Here is a 22,646-nt window from a genome sequence, read left to right as displayed (position 1 = left end):
TTGGAAATAAAAAAAACTAAAAATTTGCCAGAATACACAAAAAAAGAGTAAAAACACTATTGATTGTTTCTATATTTTTATTTCCTGTCTGAACAAGAAGTTACTCAATAATCAGTCATCAGGGAGGTAGTGCTTGACATGTTGCAGAATGGTTCATGTGAGAAACTTCAAAAGTACACACGGCCATGACAAGCTACTCCATAAGAATACTATATAAGTCAGATGCAATGTCTGGTGTTATGACATCTGGAAACTGTTTCCTTCAACCAGAAAGACAGCATTGCCTCAAATCCCACCAAGAAATAGTGAAGTTAACTGTCTAGGCAGTTGAGTTAATTCCTGGGGACCTTGGGAAGACATGAACACCCTAGGTAATATGAGAAAAGGGCTACCAGAAGCACGAGGGATTGTCAGAAACAACCTGTGTAAAGCTTGTCCATTCTACCCTGAGAAGTATATGCCAGCTTATTAAATACTGATCTCTAAATACTTTGGCAAGATTATTTATCAACATTATGAGATGATAAATAACATGACCATAAAAAAGAAGTTTAGAGTTGAATATAGGGATATTAAGTCCTGGTAACTATACATGCTATGGTAGCCTATCAATGGATTAAAACCAGAGAGTTTGATTAGCCGTTACATTACTTATAGATAATTTTATGATTCCATTCCATTTTTATACCTTTTATAGATCTTGGAAATGTATAAGTAAATCTCTATTCAGAAATGTTTGAATCATGGGATGAATAAATACTTATGCTTATGGGAAATAAAAATTATAGTGAAGAAAAGATGAGAAAAGCAAGAATTACATACATGTTAAACAAAGAAAATTTCTGCCAAACTCTTAGACTCTTCTGGTTCTTGGGCTCAAAACACTTAGGAAAAAAATTAAACAATACTGGTTATGGTTCAGAGAAAAACATAAATACCAAAACTTCTAAAAGTGGGTGAAATTTAACCATATAGAAATTAGAAGAAAGTATTAGTTCACATGTTTGGGGTTAATTCAACACTAGAAACTAAACCAAATCAATAAATACGTTGGGGTGTCAACAAATGGTTGTACAGAGATAGTTTGAAAATATTAATTTGATTTGTTTTTCATTCTTTTTCTCTAAAAGCCACATTCTCCAGCCACCACCAGAGAAGGGAAGGAGAGACTCTACCTCAGTTGGGAAGATGGAAGGCAATAGGTCAATTAAATGAGATGTGAAAAGGAAACTCAGTAGATACTGGGGGGGAAAAGGGGCAATGGAGGCAAAGAAAACAGATGGTAAGATGTATGCACATTAACTTCTCCACTGGGGGTTTAAAATCCCAGAAACAGAAGGCATATTGCATTGTTTAAAGGGACTGCCCAAAGAGGGGTTCCAGGGTGCTGACTATGTGGGACTCAAGGAAGGAGCCCTCTGAAAGGGTTCCCTATACACATCAAATTTAGAGGTGTAGAAGAGTTTGACAAAGAGAGGAACTGAATCCCTCTTGACTCTCAAATGCCATAGAGGACTCGAGGCCTTTAGAGGAGTCTGCAAGAACAGCAATAGCATCACCAAACCAGTTTACCTAGAGAAGGTGATGCAGCAAGACTTTGTATTTGAAGGCTGCACAATGAGTTACTGAGACAAGAAATCAAATGGATATTACAGCCAGAATTCAGAGGGATATACAGCACTAGTGAGAGTCCAGAGGAGGATGAGTCAAGACCAGTGAGCTCCCACTGAGCAAGGAGAAAGAAGGCCATAAGTTCTCAGGCCCAGAAATCAGCTGCTGTTAATAGAAAAGTACAATGAAACTACAGCACAAAGAACATCACCAGTCACTTGAGGAACTGAAGGATGGTACAATTTCCTCACCCCTCTCCCAAACAATACAAAGACCTCATAACACGTTATGACCCTGTATATAGTCAGTTTCCATCAATGTTCAATGAACTCTTGAATCCACCAATATATAAAACAATACCCATTAGCAAAAAAAAAAAAAAATGAGACTGAATGCTCATTTCAATATATTCAGGAAAAGCATTTAATAAAATACAACATCCATTCATGATTAAAAGCAAAACTAAAGTAAAGCAAAAAGCAACTAGAAAAAGAATAGAACATCTCTAAATTAATAAGACTGGCTCTGAGAATCCTTCAGCAAACTTCAACCTTAATGTTTCATGGACTGAGAGACCAAAGCCAGATTATCAAGTACACAAGGTGACAAAGATAAATTAGGAAGCAAGTAGGAGCAGAGCCATCAGGTTAGCATTATTGAATTCCCAAGCTTTGTATCAACATTGATCTGCAAACAACTCAGCTGGTCCAGGCTTCAGATACTACAGTTTACCTAGATACAAAGACTAAAGGCTGATCTGAGACTAAAAAGAGGAATCTGGTATAATTACAAATGGATTCTAAAATCTACCAGGTTCTACTGTTTGATGAAACTATTAATCCAAAGAAATTTAATCATAGAGTCAGGGTAGAAATAAATATATATAAACATAAATACATAGCTAATATCCATTTTAGTGCTAATATTAAAAAATGCAAAATTTTTAAAAAGTCACTAATCTCATCATTAATTTAGACTTACAATTGGTTATGATCACACTACTGAAAAAAATGGAGATATTGGTACCTCTAGTTATTTCCGATGTTACTGGAAAATTTCTTTCTCTATAATGATTGAAGTATGCAACTAAGCCTTATACAATACAGAGAAATTATGTAAAATAAAGCTGAGTTATGGAGATATGAAAAGAAATATTTAAATGTTTAATCAACAACTTCTGATAATATCAATAAATTAATCAAAAGCAGAGTACATATATGGGATTATTGACTTGCCATCAAAAGTATGACTCCTATAGATGATTTTTCCTCTTCAAAAATTTAGTAAAAGGACATTAGAACAAATCATTTTATTTGTTTGTAATTTCTAGTAACCCCTCAACTAAACTAAATAATTTTGTTCTGAATGTTTTATTATAAAATTAATATAACACAAATGATTGATTTCATTTTTGATTAATGAGTACATTGCTAAAGAAGATAAACATTGATTAACTTTCACATAATATATTGTATAATACATTAAATTATCCACATAAATGAGGAAATAAAAATCTTCACACTTAACATTATAAAAATATTAATATTAATTTTTAGATATGTTAATAAAATGAACTAGGTAATAAGACAAAAAAAGTATGATGATGACTTGGGCAACTGTATCCAAACTGGCACAGGGACTAGAAAGTTATGACTCAAAAATCTTTAACTGCTTTCGGAATTCAAAAGGAGGATATTGATCATAAATATATGTACCTACTATGTACCCACAAAAATTAAAAATGTTTTACAAAGGATACTGAATAACCATTTAACTACATCAACATTATGAATCAAAATGAGCAGGAACAGCATTCCCAATAATGCCTTCCCATCTGGAATGCTTTTCCATGAGAAAACATATTGACCATGACAAATTTGTGGTGGAAGTCTAGGATTTTCCAGACAAACTAAACATTAGTTTAGAAAGGTTTTAGAAAGGAGAATATTTTTGTCCTTTGAAGTTTAGGTGGCTATGTGAGGTTTTAAAAAGGAGATTTTTTTTGTCCCTTGAAGTATAGGTGGCTATGTAAATATTAGAGTGTGATTCTGTCATTGTGATGTTGCAAGTATTTTACATGGAAGAAAAAAAGGAAATGGTTCTAGCCATTTCATGTAAAAAAACAACTCAAGATAAACACTTGAAAAAGAGCTCACATCCAGGAAGGCATCTTAAATCAATTAAGCCAAAGGAGTATTACATTTGAACTGCAGAGAAATGTTATCAGATTTTTATTTAATCAAAGAATAAACAGTATTGATGTTCTAAAAATATCTTTGAAAACCTTTCCATAAGTATCTTTTGTAAAAGTGTGTATCTGCTAAACAAAAGCTAGATACTTAGGAACTGTAGAATCCTGTAACCAAATTCCTAATTCTTGTTTTTTCTTGAATATGTATTTGTCAGAGGAGTTACTGATGAAGTGAGCCTATATATGTTTTAAAACAACTGTCCTTACCCTGGGGTTCCATGAACTTGGTTGGAAAAAAGTTACATCTTTATTATCACTAACCTCTGATACTGCAGCATTTCTTTCAAGTATGATTGAAGGTGAAACCACAGACACTGTGGCTTTGTTACCAATAAAATGACACTTTTATATCACATTATGGTTGGTGTAGGTATGTGTCAACTGATTACCACCACAAAAATATAATTGACATAACCAACAGATCTTTGTAGATACACTGTTTTCAAGTATGATGCATTTTGAACAGATTCAACCTCTTCCCTACTCTACTTCACAAGCCATCCCCATACCATCAGCAAAACAAACTTTTCCTATTCAGGCCTTGCCAGTGAGAGCCATTTCATTTTATGTATATTCATTCTCCTTTCCTTCTATCAAATTCCAGAAACAAACTTATTTAAGTAAATCCAGGGGATTCTGCCTCAATAGGACCACGAAAGTGTACATCTGAGTCAAACAGCCTGCCCTCCAGTTGGAAACCACACTCCACTTGTAACAGCGGTCCCACAGGCCACTCCCTGAGCACCACTCCAGCGTCTGACACTTTCAGGAAAGATGCTTGAAAGAGCATCTTTCATCAGCGTTGCAGAGGGTCGGTTTTGCCCAGCAGGCAGAGACCTGCTCATCCTGCCACGAGAGCCTTCCGAAGGAGTTGCCTCTGGCTTGGTGTTAATCCTTCTGGTAGCTCAACCTGAACTCTAGGGTCATCAGCCACCAACTGGAAAACCCGAGGCCCCGTTCCCTGAATGTAGCCCTTGCCTGGATCCCAAGAAAATGCCAAGGGACCCGAGGACGCTTACCAGGCCTCCACATAAGCTTACGACGGCCTTGTAATCCTCCTGCGAGTTAACCTGGCCGCGGTAGAAGCAGTGGCGCAGGTCTGAGGGCCCTGCGTCGCTCTCCCAGGTCCCGCGTCCCGGGGCTCCCAAGTGCACTTCGGTGTAGCCGGCGGCCAGAAAGGATGCATCGGCGGTCAGGTTCAGCTGGAAGAGCTGTCCGTAGGCAGTGACGCGATAGTGGGTTCTGAACGGCATGGGTTCCAGCGCCTCGGAGCTGCGTTTCTGCCGGCTGAAGTGGTGGCTCTGAGGGAACACTTCTCCAAACTCATTGACCCGCTCGGGGATCACTACTTCGTAGGTGGTCAGGGTCCTCACCAGGGCTTCTGCAACCACAGCGACAGGACCAGTGAGCTCCCACGCGTTCCTCTTTGTCCAAATCTAAACTTCTTCCACCAAACGTCCCCGCTAAAGGTCCCAGGTCCCAGTACAGCCAGGGCATGACAAATGCACACATGCTGATGCGCACGCACACACACACACACGTGCACTGGGGCTGTTAGTGCTCTGCTTTCCCACACCCCTGACTTGCCCTACCCTCCCCAAGCAAAGACCCTACCACTAATGGCCCTAAGCAACCCACTTCCTTCCCCAGTACCTCCTAACCTCCCCGCAGCCGCCAACTCCTTCCCTCCGGGTGCACGCGCCCCCCTGCCCCTTGCGCCCCCGCCGCGTGGTCCCAGGAGTGCGATGCATCTCCGGCGCGCGCAATTCCTCGAAACCCGGCACAGTCGCGACCTCTCGGGTTGACTGGTCCGGGAGTCTCGGGAGCCCCAGCAGGGCCAGCGTTCCCCAACGGGCTGAGCCGCTGGTCCCCTCGACCCGCATGTCCCACTCGGGCCCCGCGCCCCCACTTCGCCGCTGAAGGCGTCTCGCGGTGACTTTACCTTGCCTGGGGTGGAAGTGAACTTCCCAAGACCTGGTGATGAGCGAGAGATGGCAGAGCAGCCCAGTCAGCCACTTGGCCACCCACATGGTTCCACCCAGGGGACCCCAATCGGGGAGGCCCACCAGAGCCGCCGGCCGCCGAGCGGGATTCCCTCGCGCTCAGATCCCTCTCCTCCCTCTCGCCCGCCGCTCTCCTCGCCGGCCGCCAATCTCCGCGCTTCAGCAGCTTAGGGAACAGTAGCGCGGGCCCTGGGCCGGCTCGTCTAGCCACACCGCCTGTCTCACTTGCTGAGGCGCTGTTTCATACCACTGCAGCCTCACACCCCTTCCTGCCCCCGCACCGCCCTCAGAAACTCTCTGCTCAGGTTCAGCTCGGCGCGGGGAAGCAACTCGACCTAGCAGGAATGGTGCCAATATAGCCACCCCGGACCGGCAAGCGCCGGGGAGAGCCCGCCCCTATGGGCTGTTCCCGGCCAATCAACGGGAGGCGCGGCCCCGACTCGCCCTCCCCCGCGCAGCCCCTTCCCTTCTCCACCCAGCCGCAAGGGGAGTGCGGTCCCCTCCTGCTGCCCCAGCTGGCGCTCAACTTGCTGAGTAGCCCCAAGGCCCGGCTGGGCACCAACTCGGGACCTATGAAACCCAGCGAGATGCGAGCACCGGCGTACGTGAAAGTTGCCTAGGGTTTTGAGCTCTTAGATGAAATGACAAGCATCAGATAGAAAGTTTCTGTTTTTTATGTTTCACGGTACTTTTAGGCTTCTCAAACAACATAAAATAAGCTACAGCGGAAGTTCTTGTAGGCAGAGGATGCTACCAATGAAGCTCAGTAACCGGTCCTCACTTGCATGGGCCCCTGTGTGTGCTGGGAGTTGCTGGGAGTTGATGAGTGCCATAGGTGCGGCGAGGAAGCCGAGTTTGCATACAAGCACTTCTGGTAATTGCCGAAATAAATTCAAGAAAAGGATCTGAGTCTCCAAAGTTTTAGTAACTTACTGTGGTTTTTTTTTTTCTTCTTCTTTCTAATATTTGTATTTATACTTAATTTTGTATCAAGAGCCCTCCAAAATTATATAAACGTCAAGACCCACAAAACTTGGATCTGCCCTGCCTGCGAGAGTTTTTGCTGTTAGTTCCACAGTATTCATATACCCTTTGTTTATAACATACAAATAACCCCATGTATTCACAACTATCCTCCTCAACAATTACTGTGGCTCTGAATCCAGTTGTCCCCAGGTGTCTGTTAAATTGAATACACCTCAGTGGTAGCCGAAATCAATTATTTTAGTACGATTTCTCATTTCTCAAATCCACCTGTTTGATTTGCTGGTTACATAATTACTTTTCTCTATACCCAGTATGAAAGCAAAGCGGGAGGGAGTAGTCAGATTGTCTTGAAATCCAACCAGGGGAGAGAAAGAATATGAGAAAAAAGGTAAAGGAGTATGTGAGTAAATCTTCACACATACAATGGAAAACACTTTTAATTTAGTACCTCCTCTGAGCTCTCAACAATGAAAATGCTGCACTCTTTGAATTGACCGCTGATGGCATACCTCTGCACTTTTATATCATACACTTGGTCATCTGTTGTTCACCACAAATGTGGAACAATCTTGTTCAATGAAAGAGGGTTTAATCTTACATCTCCCAAGGAAATCACCCAGCTTGGTGATAGTAATTCTTCCATAATCATTCCCCTTCTTTTGTACTCTTTTCTCACAAAGTGACATTTCATTCACCAAAGAATTACAGACTTCTGGTGGGATGTTTTTCCTAAGCTAAACATACTATTATTCTCAACAAAACAAAAATGGACTTTACTCACACCTGTCTATTTAGTGGTTACCTTCAGTACATTATAATTGAGTCATTTTAATTACATGGCAGCTCTGAATGTGTCTTCACATTAGGAGCCATGCTTCTCTCCTAGAAATACCAGAAAATAGAATTGCACCTGTTTAATTGGCGATCTCATTGCTGACTACAGGGAAAATTTGATATTTCATTTCCATCACTGAATGTTTGTAACTCAGGGCAGTATTTACAATCAAGCATTTGATTTTCAGCTTGCTCTAAGAATGGGGCGAGGGATTTTTTTTTTTTTTTTTTTTTTTTTGAGACAGAGTCTTGCTCTGTCGCCCAGGCTGGAGGGCAGTGGCATGATTTCAGCTCACTGCAACTTCCACCACCTCCTGGGTTTAAGCAATGACCTGTCTCAGCCTCCCGAGTAGCTGGGACTTCCGGCACTCACCACCACGCCTGGCTAATTTTTGTATCTTTAATAGAGACAAGGTTTCACCATATTGGTCAGGCTGGTCTCGAACCCTCCTCAACCTCCCAAAGTGCTGGGATTACAGACGAGAGCCATCGTGCCCGGCACCATTTTTTAAATAAATGAAAAGGTATGTGGGATGTGTATTCTACATCATTATTATCTTTGCAATGTTCAGTAAAAAGTATTGTTTTCCTCATTTCATAGAAGATAGACGCTACACTGTCATACAGTATCTAAGCTGGATTTCTACTAATCCTTTCTGACTGCAAATGCTTTTTTGTTATACTGAGCTATAAATGTTATGATGTTCACATTATCTCTCTTTTTTCTTCCTACTCTGCTAATGAAAATGTCATGAATAAGCTAATCTATGCCATTTAATTCAACCTATTTCCTCACATTGATAATTAGACCTATCACTTATGGAATTCTTTGAAATGTATGAAATTTGAAACCAGAGATTTGGGTCTAACTTGATGCTAATCCAGAGTGAATTATGTAATCTCTCTGAGCTTCATGGAGGTAATAGGTAAGTTAAATGGTAAGTCAGAGGAATTCCATAAGTGGTACCTTATCCCAGTGCTTTGAGAGGCAGAGGTAGGAAAATCATATAGGCCAGGAGCTTGAGACCAGCTTGGGCAACACAGTGCGACCTCTGTTTCTAAAAAAAAAAAAAATTAATCAGGCTTAGGGCACTTGCTTGTTGAACTAGCTACTGGGGAGACTGAGAGACTGAGGCAGAAGGATCATTCCTGAGCCCATGAGCTCAAGGTTACAGTAGCTATCATCACACTACCACTCCAGTCTGGTCAACAGAGTGAGATCCTATCTCTAAAAATAATAATATAATATAATAATAAATAAAATGTAGTTTGGTTTATAATTGAGACATTAATCATTATAAACAGAAGCCATGCAACCAGTTTTTGGCACAATGTGGAGAAAATATATTCTCACTGTATTTAGGGGTTAATAGACCTTGTTTTATAATCCTAATTCTACTGTAAGCAGCTGTATAATGTTGAACAATTTACCTAATGTAAGCCTACTTTTTCTACTTTATCTCAGTTCTAAAATAAAGTTAATAATAATAATCTCATGCAATTGTTAAGATGATTAAAAGGGACAATATGGGTAACATTCTTGACGTAATACTGAACAAACTATGTTCTCAATGCATATTCATGCTGATTATGGAATATTGAATGTTCATACTAAAAGGAACAACTCTTTGAATATATACTGCTTTTCTAATATTAATAGGTAGGAATTAGGGTGATCAACTTCATGATTTACCTGAGACTGGGAAATTTCCTAAGATGCAAGATTTTCAGTGCTGAAACCTGAGAAGTCTTTTGAAAACTAGGATTAGTTGGCCACTGAAGTCCAAGGTTTCTCAATCAAGGCCCTATTGACTTTTGGGGTTGGATAATTCTTTGTTATTGGAGGCTATGCTGTGTTTTGTAGTATGTTTAGCAGTATCCCTGGCCTCCACCCACTAGGTGCCAGTAGTACCCCACCCCTGTTGTACAACCAAAAATATTTCCAGATATTGCCAAATCTCCCTCGAGGGCAAAATTGGCCCCAGTTGAAAACCTCTGCTCTAGTACAGGAAGAAAACAGAGAAATGGTAAATGCAAAGTGGGTTTTGTAGAAGACTCCACAGACAATGCTTCATTTGTAATTATAAATAGCCAATTGCTTAGTAGAAATTCTTCATATATTCTAATGGGTATGAAAACTATCCAGCAGTGTAATTAAAGCAGTGCAAGCTGTGGTCATTTTGTTAATAATTTTAAAACATTGTCATTGTTTCCAGGAATGCAGAGAAAAATCAAACTATTCTACCCAGCCACTTATTACACTCTGTATTAATTGCATATTTACTTACCTGTATTTAATACTAAATTATGTGTCATATGTATCACCAGCACCAAGTTCTGTTCCCCCTATGAAATAGAAATAAATTAAATATTCATTAAATGAATAAATACAAATAATAAAATGTATATAACCTAGGGACAGTTGGGCATACTATCAGCCAATCTTATCATCTCTGTCTTTTAATTGAAATATTTATACCATTTACATTTAATGTAATAATTTATATAGTTACATTCAAGTCTATCATCTTGTTATTTGTTTTCTATCTGTACTATCATTATTCATTCCTTTTTTCTTCATTATCTGTCTCCTTTTGGGTTAAATTAATATGTTTTTTATTCTATTTAATCTCCTTTACTACTCCACTCCTTGTTTTGTTATATAAGTGATTACTTCAGGATTTATAGTATATATATTTAGCTTATCTCTATCTTCAAGTAATAGTATACCAATTCAACTTCTTTCTTCCAATCTTTTTAATTTTTACTTTTTCATGAATTATAAATCCCATATTGCATTGTTGCAATTTTTATTTAAACAGTTGCTTTCATCTAACATCAATTTTCTTTTCCCTGAAAAGCTTTCTTTAGCATTTCTTATAGTGTAAGGATGCTGATAATGAATTCTCTCATCTTTTGTATGTCTTAAAAAGTATTGATTTCATCTTTATTTTCTAAGCCTATTTTTTTCTGGGTATGGAATTCTATGCTGAAAGCTGTGGGTTTCCTTTTAGTAGTTTGAAGACATTGATTAATTGTCTTCTTGCTTCTTTCTAGATTTTTTCTGACAAAAAAATATGTTATGAATGAAAAATCTGTTATATTCATCTTCTGCAATAGGGTATATTTTTGTTGTGAACCCTTTTAAGATTTTTCTGTCACTAGTTTTGTGCAAATTGATTACAATAAGACTTGATGTGATTTTCTTCATGCTTCCTGTGCTTGGAGTTCATTAAGTTTTTTGGGAACTGTGGGTTCCCAAATTTATTTTCATCAAATTTGCATAATTTGAAGTTATTTTTTCAAAACTTCTTCTTTTTTAAAGAGAATTTCTGCATACCTTTAATCCTGTGTTCTCTAATGTCCACATATAACATGTATAACTATAGTGCAACTATTATTATTTAGGTTTTTTTTATTTCCATAGTTCATTGTGGAACAGGTGGTGTTTTGTTACATGAATAAGTTCTTTAGTGGTGATTTGTGAGATTTTGGTGCACCCATCACCCAAGCAGTATACACTGCACCCTATTGTAGTATTTTATCCCTCAACAATTTCCCCCCCCCTTTCCCCCTGAGTCCCCAACGTCCATTTTCTCATTCTTATACCTTTGCATCCTCATAGCTTAGCTCCCACTTATGAGTGAGAACATATGATGTTTGGTTTTCCATTCCTGAGTTACTTCACTTAGGATAATAGTCTCCAAATTCATCCAGGTCGCTGTAAATGTCATTAATTCATTTTTTATAGCTGAGTAGTATTCATCATATGTGTATACCACAGTTTCTTTATCAACTCATTGATTGATGGGCATTTGGATTGGTTTCATGTTTTTGCAATTATGAATTGTGCTGCTATAAACATATGCATGCAAGTATCTTTTTCATATAATGAGTTCTTTTCCTCTGGGTAGATACACAGTAGTGGAATTGCTGGATCAAATGGTAGTTCTACTTTTAGATCTTTAAGGAATCTCCACACTGTTTTCCATAGTGGTTGTACTAGTTTACATTCCCACCAGCACTGTAGAAGTGTTCCCTGTTTACCACATCCATATCAACATCTATTATTTTTTAATTTTTTGATTATGGCCATTCTTGCAGGAATAAGGTGGTATCACATTGTGGTTTTCATTTGCATTTCCCTGATTATTAGTGATATCGAGCATTTTTTATATGTTTATTGGCCATTTGTATATCTTCTTTTGAGAACTGTCTATTCATGTCCTTTGCCCACTTTTCGGTAGGATTGTTTGGTTTTTTATTGCTGATTTGTTCTAGTTCATTGTAGATCCTGGATATTAGTCCTTTGTCAGATGTATAGATTGTGAAGATTTTCTCCCACTCTGTGGGTTGTCTGTTTACTCTGCTGACTGTTCCTTTTGCCATGCAAAAGCTCTTTAGTTTAATTAAGTCCCAGCTATTTATTTTTGTTTTTATTGCATTTGCTTTGGGGTTCTTGGTCATGAAATCCTTGCCTAAGCCAATGTCTAGAAGGGTTTTTCTAACGTTGTTTTCTAGAATTTTTATAGTTTCAGGTTTTAGATTTAAGTCCTTAATCCATCTTGAGTTGATTTTTGTATAAGGTTAGTGATGAAGATCCAGTTTCATTCTCTTACATGTGGCTAGCCAATTATCCCAGCACCATTTGTTGAAAAGGGTGTCCTTTCCCCCACTTTATTTTTGTTTACTTTGTTGAATATCAGTTGGCTGTAAGTATTTGGGTTTATTTCTGAATTCTCTATCCTGTTCCATTGGTCTATGTGCCTATTTTTATGCCAGTACCATGCTGTTTTGGTGACTATGGCCTTATAGTATAGTTTGAAATCAGGTAATGTGATGCCTCCATATTTGTTCTTTTTGCTTAGTCTTGCTTTGGCTGTGCTGGCTCTTTTTTGGTTCCGTATGAATTTTAGAATGGTTTTTTCTAATTCTGTGAAGAATGATGGTGGTATTTTGATGGGAATTGCATTGAATTTGTAGATCACTTTTGGCAGTGTGATCATTTTCACAATATTGATTCGACCCATCCATGAGTATGGGATGTGTTTCTATTTGTTTGTGTCATCTATGATTTCTTCCAGCAATGTTTTGTAGTTTTGTATTTAAGGTTTTTTTTTTCCAGCTATTGTAAATGGGGTTGAGTTCTTGCTTTGATTCTCAGCTTGATCACTTTTGGCATATAGAAGAAGTACTGATTCATGTACATTAATTTTGTGTCTGGAAACTTTGCTTAATTCTTTTATCAGTTCTAGGAGCTTTCTGGAAGAATCTTTAGGGTCAAAACTTTTTCTGTTTCCTCTCTCTCTTTTCTTTCAAGGACTCCAGTTAAACGTATATCAGCTTGCATGAAGTCCCACAACTCTCTGAAGCTCTGTTTACTTTTTTAAATTATCTTTCTTTTTGTGTTTCATTTTTGATAATTTTATTTCCATATCTTCAAGTTTGCTAATCTTTTCTTCTGCCTTCTCTATTCTGCCATTAATCCTATTTAATGTACCTTCCATTTCACATACTGTCATTTATATCTCTAGAACTTTAACTTGAATCTTATTTTGTATCTTACATACCTCTACTTAACTTTTTGAACATATGAAATGCAGTTATAATTCATTTGATGTCCATTCTAACATAAGGGTCAGTGCTCAGTGAATTTAGGTGAACTGATTTTTCCCTTATTATTGGTCATATTTTCCTACTTCCTGGATGCCTGATGATTGTTTTATTGGATGTCATACACAGTTAATTTTGCATTTTGGGGTGCTGGATATTTTTGAATTACTATAATTATTCTTGAACTTTGCTCTGGATGCAGTTAAGTTGCTTGGAAACAAGTCGTCTCTGGTCTTACTTTTAACATTTGTTAAGCAAGAGTAAAGCAGAGCTCAGTCTAGGGCTAATTATCTTCTACTACTAAGGCAAGACCCTCTTTGTACTCTATCCAATGCCCATGGATACAAAAGGCTTCCCATTGTAGTTAGCAAAAACAGACTGTTCCTGGCTTTGTAAGAGCCAGAGGCACTGTTACCTCTAATTCTTCTGGGTGATTCTTTCCCTGTTCTTCCACAGTTGCTTCACATGCATGTGCACTATTTTTTAAGATGGTAAAACTTCATATAGATGAAATATAAAGAAATTAATTTAAAAGATGAATATTATTATATACACCAGAATAGTTCACTTTCACCTCCTTGAACTGTTTTGTTTTGTTTTGTTTTGTTTTAAGAAGAGGGATAACTCCCAGATCACATAACAGTTACTATAAACAAATGAGGTAGAAGTCATATGGAGAAGTAAACTATCCAGAGAGGAGCAAGGAGACTTAGCAAAGGCAGATGTCAAGTTACGCCAGAAAAAAAAAAAAATGTGTTTGCTGAAGGTGAGTGTTAACCTTGTTTTGTGAAAGCTATATTCCATCTGTGGAATATCAGAGATTGAGCACATGAGCACGCTGCCAGCAGAAGTCCTCTTGGACCAAATTTTGTCCAGAAAAGCAGAGGAAGTGAGCTATGCAAATAATAACAAAGAGGAGCCAGAGCTGGAAGAAACAATCTGTCTTTGTAACAGCAGAGAACTACAGAGGCTAGAAGGCTAGTCCAAGAAAATCCAGTTAATTCAAGGATGTTTTATTTTATTTTATAAATTATTTTATTTGTTCCATGATGATTTAGAGGGACTATCTTCAAACCAGTATAAATGTTTCATAAATAGTATCTGACTGTTTTCTAACCAATTGAGTAATTTGTTGCACAATAAGCCACCTCACATCTTTCAGCAAGAAATACATTAAATTTAAATAGTAAAGACATTACACAATGAATTAAGACACAATTAAAATTTGCTTTAAATGTTTTTTCAGGGAAGGAGGACACCACACTTTTACTCAATGAAGAGAAACATTTTTACAGTCCGGAGGTATTTTTGTACCGCCTATTATGCCATGAATTCATAGGGAATATGAATAATTCATAGGGAACCATTAATCAAGGGAATGGGTTCCAGCAGCTCAGGCTCCTTTCCATTGGTTCCCACAAAGCGTGCTTCTCTGAATGGAGCAGGCTGGTGCTTCAGTTGAACCCAGGTACTTTTCACCTTGGCTTCCTCCTTTTTCTGATCATTTTCCTTCACGCATTTTGGGAAGCTATCTCAGCTCTTAGAGTGCTTAATGTATTCAATACGCACATTCATTCTCTTGGCACGAATCTTGCCCTTGACTTGTTTGTTCACAACAATGCCAACAGCATGCTGCGTGACATTGTAGACTCTTCCAGTTTTGCCACGGTAACCCTTGTGGGGCATTCCTTTTTGAACAGTATCCATTCTGTTGATGTCAACGATATCACCTTTCTTATCGATTCGCATATATGTGGCCAAAGGAACAACTCCATGTTTTCTAAAAGGCCTAGAGAATGTGTATCAGATGCCTCTCCTCTTTTCCTTTGTGTTCGTCATTTTGGTGAATTACTGGAAGATGGCGGTTCTGGCTGAAGGAAGGATGCTTTATTTTTTAAGGATTGCATTTAATAAATAAAAACGTATTATAAGAAACAAACATGGTAAAGAGCATCAAAACTTACCTACAGATGAAAGAACACTGCAAACATGTTGCCATGGAGCAAATAAAAGTCGTCACCAAACATTTTGTCACAGATTTTTTAAAAATTAATCAAGAGACTGCTTTTGAAGTAAAGACCTCAAAGTAGAAACATAGGAACCCTGGGAAGATATAGAGAGACAACAGAAAGAAATAAAATATGATCTGGAACAACTCAGAAAAGAAGTAGAGAGGGGAAAGTATCCTAACAAAATAAATTGAAACTTGCACGAGGGAAAATAGGCAATATGAAAAATACAATAAGGAATATGGAGAAAATGGGAAACTGACCACATTGAAATGAAAATAAACAGAGGAGGGAACAAGGAAATGGAAAGGAAGGGGAGGGGAGGGGAGGGGAGCGGTAAGGGAGAGAAGAAGGGAGGGAGAGAGAGGGACAGACTAGGGAGATAGGGAGATAAATATAAATAAAAGATGTATGTTGGAGATTCACATATACGTGTTGGGAGAAGTCGCTGAAGAAAAAAAAAGAAATTAACAGAACAAATTTAAGGTATAATTCAAGAGTGCTTTTGTTAAAATGAAAGACTTAAATTTTCATATTTGACAAACACACTGGGTAGAAAGAAATTAACTAAGAATGGTTAACATAAAGACATTTCCTAGTAAAGCTAAGGCATTTCCTAGTAAAGCTACTGGGCTTTAAAATAAAGATTAATTTTTTTCCTAGCCAGGAAAGATAAATGTTATTTATGAGGAAAAAGCCATAGGTCATATTCATATTTCTTCACAGCAACATTCAGCAGCAGAAGACATCAGAAGGCATTCAGCATCCAAACAAGATTCTTATTGTGTATTAAGGAAACAACCTTTAATGTATATCAAGGAAAGAAATATGAGTTGAGGATTCTATCCAGCAAAACTGTCTTTCAAATACAGACTATAGACAAATAGTTTTGAATCTGCAAGACCTCAGAGAATATTTTCCTGAAGGCCAAAAGGCAACCAACCAAAGAATGGGTAAATGAGGGCAAAAGGAATGATAAACAGTTTTGAAACATTTTAACTTAGAGCTAAGACTGAAATCAATGTTGGGTACTGAACCAATCCAAATGTTACAGACCGAAATGAAAAATTCATAACTATATGGCAGTTATGAGTATGTATATAAGTACATAGCATAGTAACCACCTCCATGTAGCAAAAATTGCAAGCGTTATAAGGAAATATAGGAAAGAATAGACTAGTAGTAGGAGTTTTTAATTCATACCTACCATTTCATGACAGGGTAAAAGGGCAAGAATATGAATGAGAATGTAAATAACCTTTATGGTATAACTAATAAAATAGTTGTGTCTAGACTTTTTGTTTAACATTCATAAACTCCAAAAAGTAGAACTAGTTTAGCTAACATTCTCTGATTACAGTGTAATAAACTAAAAAAACAAAGCAGGAAAACTAAAGGTTTTCTTCAGAGGGAGTTTGTTGTTGTTGTTTGTTTGTTTGTTTTTTGAGACAGAGTCTCACTCTGTCACCCAGGCTAGAGTGCAGTGGCCCGATCTCGACTCACTGCAACCTCTGCTTCCCGGGTCCAAGTGATTCTCCTGCCTCAGCCTCCTGAGTAGCTGGGATTACAGGTGCGTACCACCGCCCCCAACTAATTTTTGTGTTTTTAGTAGAGACAGGGTTTCACCGTGTTGGTCAGGCTGGTCTCAAACTCCTGACCTCATGATCCACCCACCTCGGCCTCCCAAAGTTCTGGGATTACAGGCATAAGCCACGACGCCCGGCCTCAGAGGGAGTTTTAAAACAAATTGAGTCAAGTAGAAAATGCAAGCATTTGTATTTGCATTGTATCTATGTGCATGTTTAGATGCATCTTTTGAACATTGTTTTAGAAAATCATCAATAGGCCAGCCACAGTGGCTCATGCCTGTAATTCCAGCACTTTAGGAGGCCAAGGCACATGGATTGCTTGAGGTCAGGAGTTCGAGACCACCCTGGCCAACATGGTGAAACCCCGTCTCTACTAAAAATACAAAAATTAGCTGGGCGTGGTGGTACGCACCTGTAATCTCAGCTACTCAGGAGGCTGAGGCAGGAGAATCACTTGAACCTGGGAAGCGGAGGTTGCAGTGAGCCGAGATCAGGCTACTGCACTCTAGCCTGGGTGACAAGAGAGAAACTCCATCACAAAAAAATAAAATAAAATAAGAAAAGAAAAAAAAAATCAGCAATAATGAAAAGCTACACATCAGAACAAATGGGATAGAGATACAACCGGACTCAAAAGAAAATTTATCACCTTAAATTTTTAGATCAATTTTTAAAAGGAATGAAAAATTAATTCAGCCAGTAACCAAAATGTTGGTTAAAAAATCATGTAAAACAGAATGCAGGAATTAATAAAGATACAAGCAAAAAATGAAAGAGTTAGAAAATAAACTACAGGCCCTCATGATTCTAAAGATAATGTGTCTAACTGATTTTGATGGGAAAGTTTGCCATAGGAGAAGGAAAACTCAAAAGTCTGCTTGAGAAGTTAGCCTGTAATATGTGAAACAGGCCAGGTGCAGTGGCTCATACCTGTAATCCCAGCACTTTGGGAGGCCAAGGCAGGTGGATTACCTGAGTTCAGGAGTTCGAGACCAGCCTAGCCAACATGGCAAAACCCCATCTCTAGTAAAAATACAAAAATTAGCTGAGCATGGTGGCGGGTGCCTGTAATCCCAGCTACTCGGGGAGGCTAAGGCAGAAGAATCGTTTGAACCCGGGAGGTGGAGATTGCAGTGAGCCAAGATTGCACCAATGTACTCCAGCCTGGGCAACAGAGTGACACTCTGTCTTAAACAAACAAACAAACAAAAAATGTGAAATATAATTAAGAAGGCATTCACATTAACTTAGAGACATTTTGTTTCTTTTCATTTTGTTTTTTATCATGGACCATGAGGGGAGCTTTTTAAGAAAAAGAACTAGGCTTCTCAGTCTTAGTTTATATATCTGAGAGAGAAAAAAAGAATATCTTTTACATCAATATCATTATGTAACAAAACTAAAAAGTAATAACAATAACAGTGTGTAGAAATATACAAATCACAGTGTCAGAGTGATAGTCTTGGGTGGTAGAACATAAGTAATCTCTATTTTCTGCTTTCTCTACAATGAATATGTATTCTTTATGTAATAAAAATTAAGATAATGATTCCCTACTTCACAGCATACCCATAAATCGATTCCAGATGGATTGCAGATTTATATGTGAAAGAAAAAGCAATAGAGCTTTTAAGGAAATGTAAGATAACATATGGGCCTTGGGAATAGGTAAAAATTTATTTAGAAAGATTCAAAACTGTCAACCAAAAATGATAAACTGGATTACAGCAAAATTAAGAACCTCTGTGCATCCAAAAGATATCATTTGGAGAGACAGAAGTATGCTGGAGAAATTATTTGTAATTATATAAAATGGCAAAGAACTTGTTTCTAAATAGAGAAACAAAGGAAAAAATAAGACATGGGATTTCTAAAGCAAAAATAATACATGGGATTATAAGAAAATTAAGAACTATTTAAGTCACTATCAGGAGAGTGAAAAGTGTGGGAGACACATTTATCTAACAAAGATTTGTATCCAGAACATATTAGTAAAGGCTACTCTACATTAAATAAAAGACAACCAAACAATAAATATAGTCAAAAGACTAAAAGACATTTCACAAACAGGATATAAAAATGCAAATAAACACTGGAAATTTTACTGAAAATCATTAATCAAGATAATGCAAATAAAAAAGCACATACTCACAGGCTGAATAAGTTTAAAAGATGGATAATATCAAATGGTGGCAACGACATGGTGCAACTGGAGCTCTCAGACACTGCTGAGTGGGGATGCAAATTGCTACAACCACAGTTTTTAGGTTTAGCTCAAACCTAAAAACTACCCAAAAGCCAATCATCAGTCAAAAAGATCAACAAATTATGGTATATGTGCACAATGGAATACTAGACAGAAGGAAAATGTAAAATCTGCAGTTACATGCAACAATATAAATGAATTCACAAAGAAACTGTTTAGAGAGAGACCTAGACCCCCAAAAAAGGATATATATTACATGATTCCATATCTATACAATATGCAAGAACAGAAAAAAATACTCTATGTCATTAGAAGTCCAGGTACTGGCTAACCCTTGGGATGCAAAGAATAGAGATTAGAGTGAAGTTGAGAGATTTTCTAAGGTGGTAGAAGCATTGTTTCTTGATCTGGATTTTAGTTGTACAGGTGGGTTGTTTTGTGAAAGTTTATACATCTACACTCCTACGTTCATTTTTCTTTGTGTGGGTATGTAATACTGTATTTTTATTTAATATGTTAATATTGAAAACACTTTTTTTTACTATATGGGAAAAGCTTAAAAGAACCTCAGGTAATTGAACATTAAAATAATCTTTGAGGGTAAATATTTATTTCCAGACACAATTTAAAACAAATTTGGAGCCTATAACTAGACTCTCACAAGCCAAGAATTTCAGGAAAATTCTGACAAAAATATTATCTGTTGCTATTTATGAGTCACTTAATAATGTATTCAATTTGTCTTTATATTTCCTCCAAAGAACATATTTGCATTTAATTAAAATACATTGTCAACTACATGGCACTTAACTCATGAGTTAAAAAATAAAGAAAGAAAAATAAGAAAAATGGAAATTAATAACTTTCCCTTGATTTTGAGGGATTCATGAATGATTCATTAGTTTTCTTTTGAAATATGCAGTGCTGCTAAGTTTACTCAAGAGAATGTAGACTCCTGATGAGTCTAATCATCATTTTCTATTTTATTTGAAACTTCTTGACCTTTTATACCATTTTGCATATTAAGGTCTATATCCTGTTGTACAGTATTATAGGATTATTTAGTAGAAGTATTTTTTCTGACACAATGGATTCACACAAAATACATCAATTGACTTCTATATAGAGTAATGTTTCTAGTCCAGGAAAAATGAAATATAAGTGGAACAGTCAACTGCTGTAAAGGAAATATGTTTTTCTAAACAATTATACCATTGCTTCTGCTTAAATGGTCATTATATTGGAATTGTACAAAGCATAATGAACTGATGTGTCTTGCTCCTGAAAATTGGTCTTTTGGCAAAATGTTCTGGAAAATAAGTTCTTGATATCTATGGTTTAAGGGTCATATAAGTAAAGTGCTTCCTTCTATACAAAGTATTCAAGTAGTATATTCTGCATTTCAATTTGCTAATGAGACAAAATTTTAGCAGTCTGTTAGTGGTAGAAAAGGTTAAAAGAATTATTACCACTAAGATTTTTTTTTAATTCTACACTAAGGCAAAGATATATTGTATTGAGGAAAAGCAAAAATAATTGTATTTTAAGGAAGTGTTAAACAAAAAATCGACATTATGTGGCACTTAACCAGTAGAGGTTTTTGCCAGGAAAGAAAAAAAATGGCAGAAGATTACAGAGAACACAGGAGCCAGTCTTGGAGTTTGCCCCACTGACCTGACTGAATGACAAATAAGGTGGACCACCACCAGCACAGGGAGAAAAAAAGGCAAGGAGACTTTAGCAAGCCGATGAAGGAAGGGAAGGCATTGTTCCAAGGATAGAAGAAGAAAGGAGCTGCTCTCTCCCTATCCAGTTTAAATTACAAAACTCTGGGAGCAATGGGAGGAGCTAAAACTACAACTCTGTTCTAGTTGGAGAGGTGCCTGGAAATCCATCAGGCTAACATGATAATGATTGAATGGTTTCAATATAAGACTCTCTAATATGTTTTCAAAGAGCAAAGTAAATGCCTGCACTAAGGAGCAGGGATTTGCTGACTCTGAGCAAAAATTCATACAGGCTTTTTCATTCCAGTGTACTTCACCATATTTTTTCCAAAATAATAACTATTTATATCCAATATGGCCTAGTAAGAGTGATGCTCAAGACATTGTCACACCAAAGAACATGTATGTCAAACCTCTTCTCCTTTTAAGGTCTCTGTTCTCTTACCTGTAAAATGAGAAGATTGAACTGGGTAATTTCTGTGACCATTTACACACCCAACATTTTATTTTTCTATAATTTTATGATTTAGAATAAAGTATAAAATATACAAGACCACCTGGGAAGGGAAGAGGTTGCAGGCTAAAGAAGGACAATATGAATATTGAATCTTCATTATGAAGGGAGGGTAGCAAAAAATAGATGTTGCCCTTTGGGATATAGCAGCTTCAAGAAATACCTTGTTCCTTGATGAGACAAAGTAAGGTGGAAATAAAAAGCTGAAATCAATATTTTGGTATCCAAAAGAGGCCTACTAATGAATTACATGTAGTCAATAAAGCTTTACAAACAGCTTAGAGAGAAAAGGGTGCATTACATGGTTTCTTTTGAGAAATTTTGTAGATTATGCACACTGACTTCTTTTGTTCCAACATTTTACACTGCACACATATATAGAGACTTAAGTATTAAGGTCATTTAAAAAACTGAAATGAACTTATCAAAGTGCAGGGTTTCTATTACTGAATATTCTCACCCACACAAATTGAGACCAAAATTGTATTTTATGTCAAGGAATGTACTTTTTACAGAAAATTAAAATAAGATAAATTCCAATAAATAAATTGAGATAAATAAATTCAAATTCACAGGAATTACTTTGAAAATACAATACATCAGCCAAAGGGATGCCTTACATAGTATTTCTTTACTTTCATGGTTTTTGTTTGTTTTTAAACAAACGTCACATTTTATTTAGATTGAAATAAACTATACAAAATAGATTTTCTTCACCAAAAATAACAGCAATATTTTCCATATTTTTCTAGATAAACCTCAACACCTATTTTTGTAGGTTTTCCAGGTTTTGATTATAAATCAAGATGAGACAGTAGATAAGAGTCATGGAAAAAGACAGAAAAAAAAAAACAGACAAATCAGTTGTCAGTATCCATGGCCTCCGATTCTGTCTTCAGCATGAAACACAAGTGTTCAACATATACCTGCTAAAAAGCTTAGGAATATGTAGGCTCCACAAAGGAATATAAACAGCAACAATGAGATGTGGAAAAACAACAGGCTCTTCCATTCAAACTTTAACTTTTGTTTGTTTCTTTAAGCTCATTTGAGAAAGACAAAATCTACACTGAAGTCCTTGTTTGATGAGCTCACAAGCTTTTCTCTGGTAATTTGTTGTAACTGTCCAGTATAGATTTTTAACATACTTAAAACTCCTATTAGTCAAAGGTCAATTGTGGGCTTCACTATAACATTTTATAAAATGTATTCCTTCCTCCCATACCTCTTCAAAATATATTTCTTCAAAGAATTCATAAGACCCAACAAGTAGAGATTCACAGTGATAATAAATGCTATGTC

General features: G+C 37.1%; 1 protein-coding gene and 1 pseudogene across 1 annotated transcript in view; both read right to left on the bottom strand.

Moving 5' to 3' along the window:
- The window catches only part of LOC105470174 (ADAM metallopeptidase with thrombospondin type 1 motif 20), a 209,689-nt gene extending 202,928 nt beyond the window's left edge, over positions 1–6,761 (bottom strand). Inside the window, exons 1-2 of the mRNA XM_024789232.2 lie at positions 5,805–6,761; positions 4,882–5,243 (exon numbers count right to left, since the gene is read on the bottom strand). Coding sequence (XP_024645000.2) covers positions 4,882–5,243; positions 5,805–5,892 — 450 coding nt within the window. The 5' untranslated portion in view covers positions 5,893–6,761. The remainder of the gene's footprint in view (positions 1–4,881; positions 5,244–5,804) is intronic.
- Positions 6,762–14,652: 7,891 nt separating this feature from the next.
- On the bottom strand, positions 14,653–15,141 carry LOC139356490 (large ribosomal subunit protein eL21-like; annotated as a pseudogene).
- Between the last annotated feature and the right edge of the window lie 7,505 nt (positions 15,142–22,646).

Source organism: Macaca nemestrina, chromosome 10 (genome assembly GCF_043159975.1).
Source record: "Macaca nemestrina isolate mMacNem1 chromosome 10, mMacNem.hap1, whole genome shotgun sequence".
In the NCBI taxonomy this organism is placed as follows: Eukaryota; Metazoa; Chordata; class Mammalia; order Primates; family Cercopithecidae; genus Macaca; species Macaca nemestrina.
Note: the sequence above shows the minus strand (reverse complement) of the source record. Positions and strands in the feature narration are given on the sequence as shown.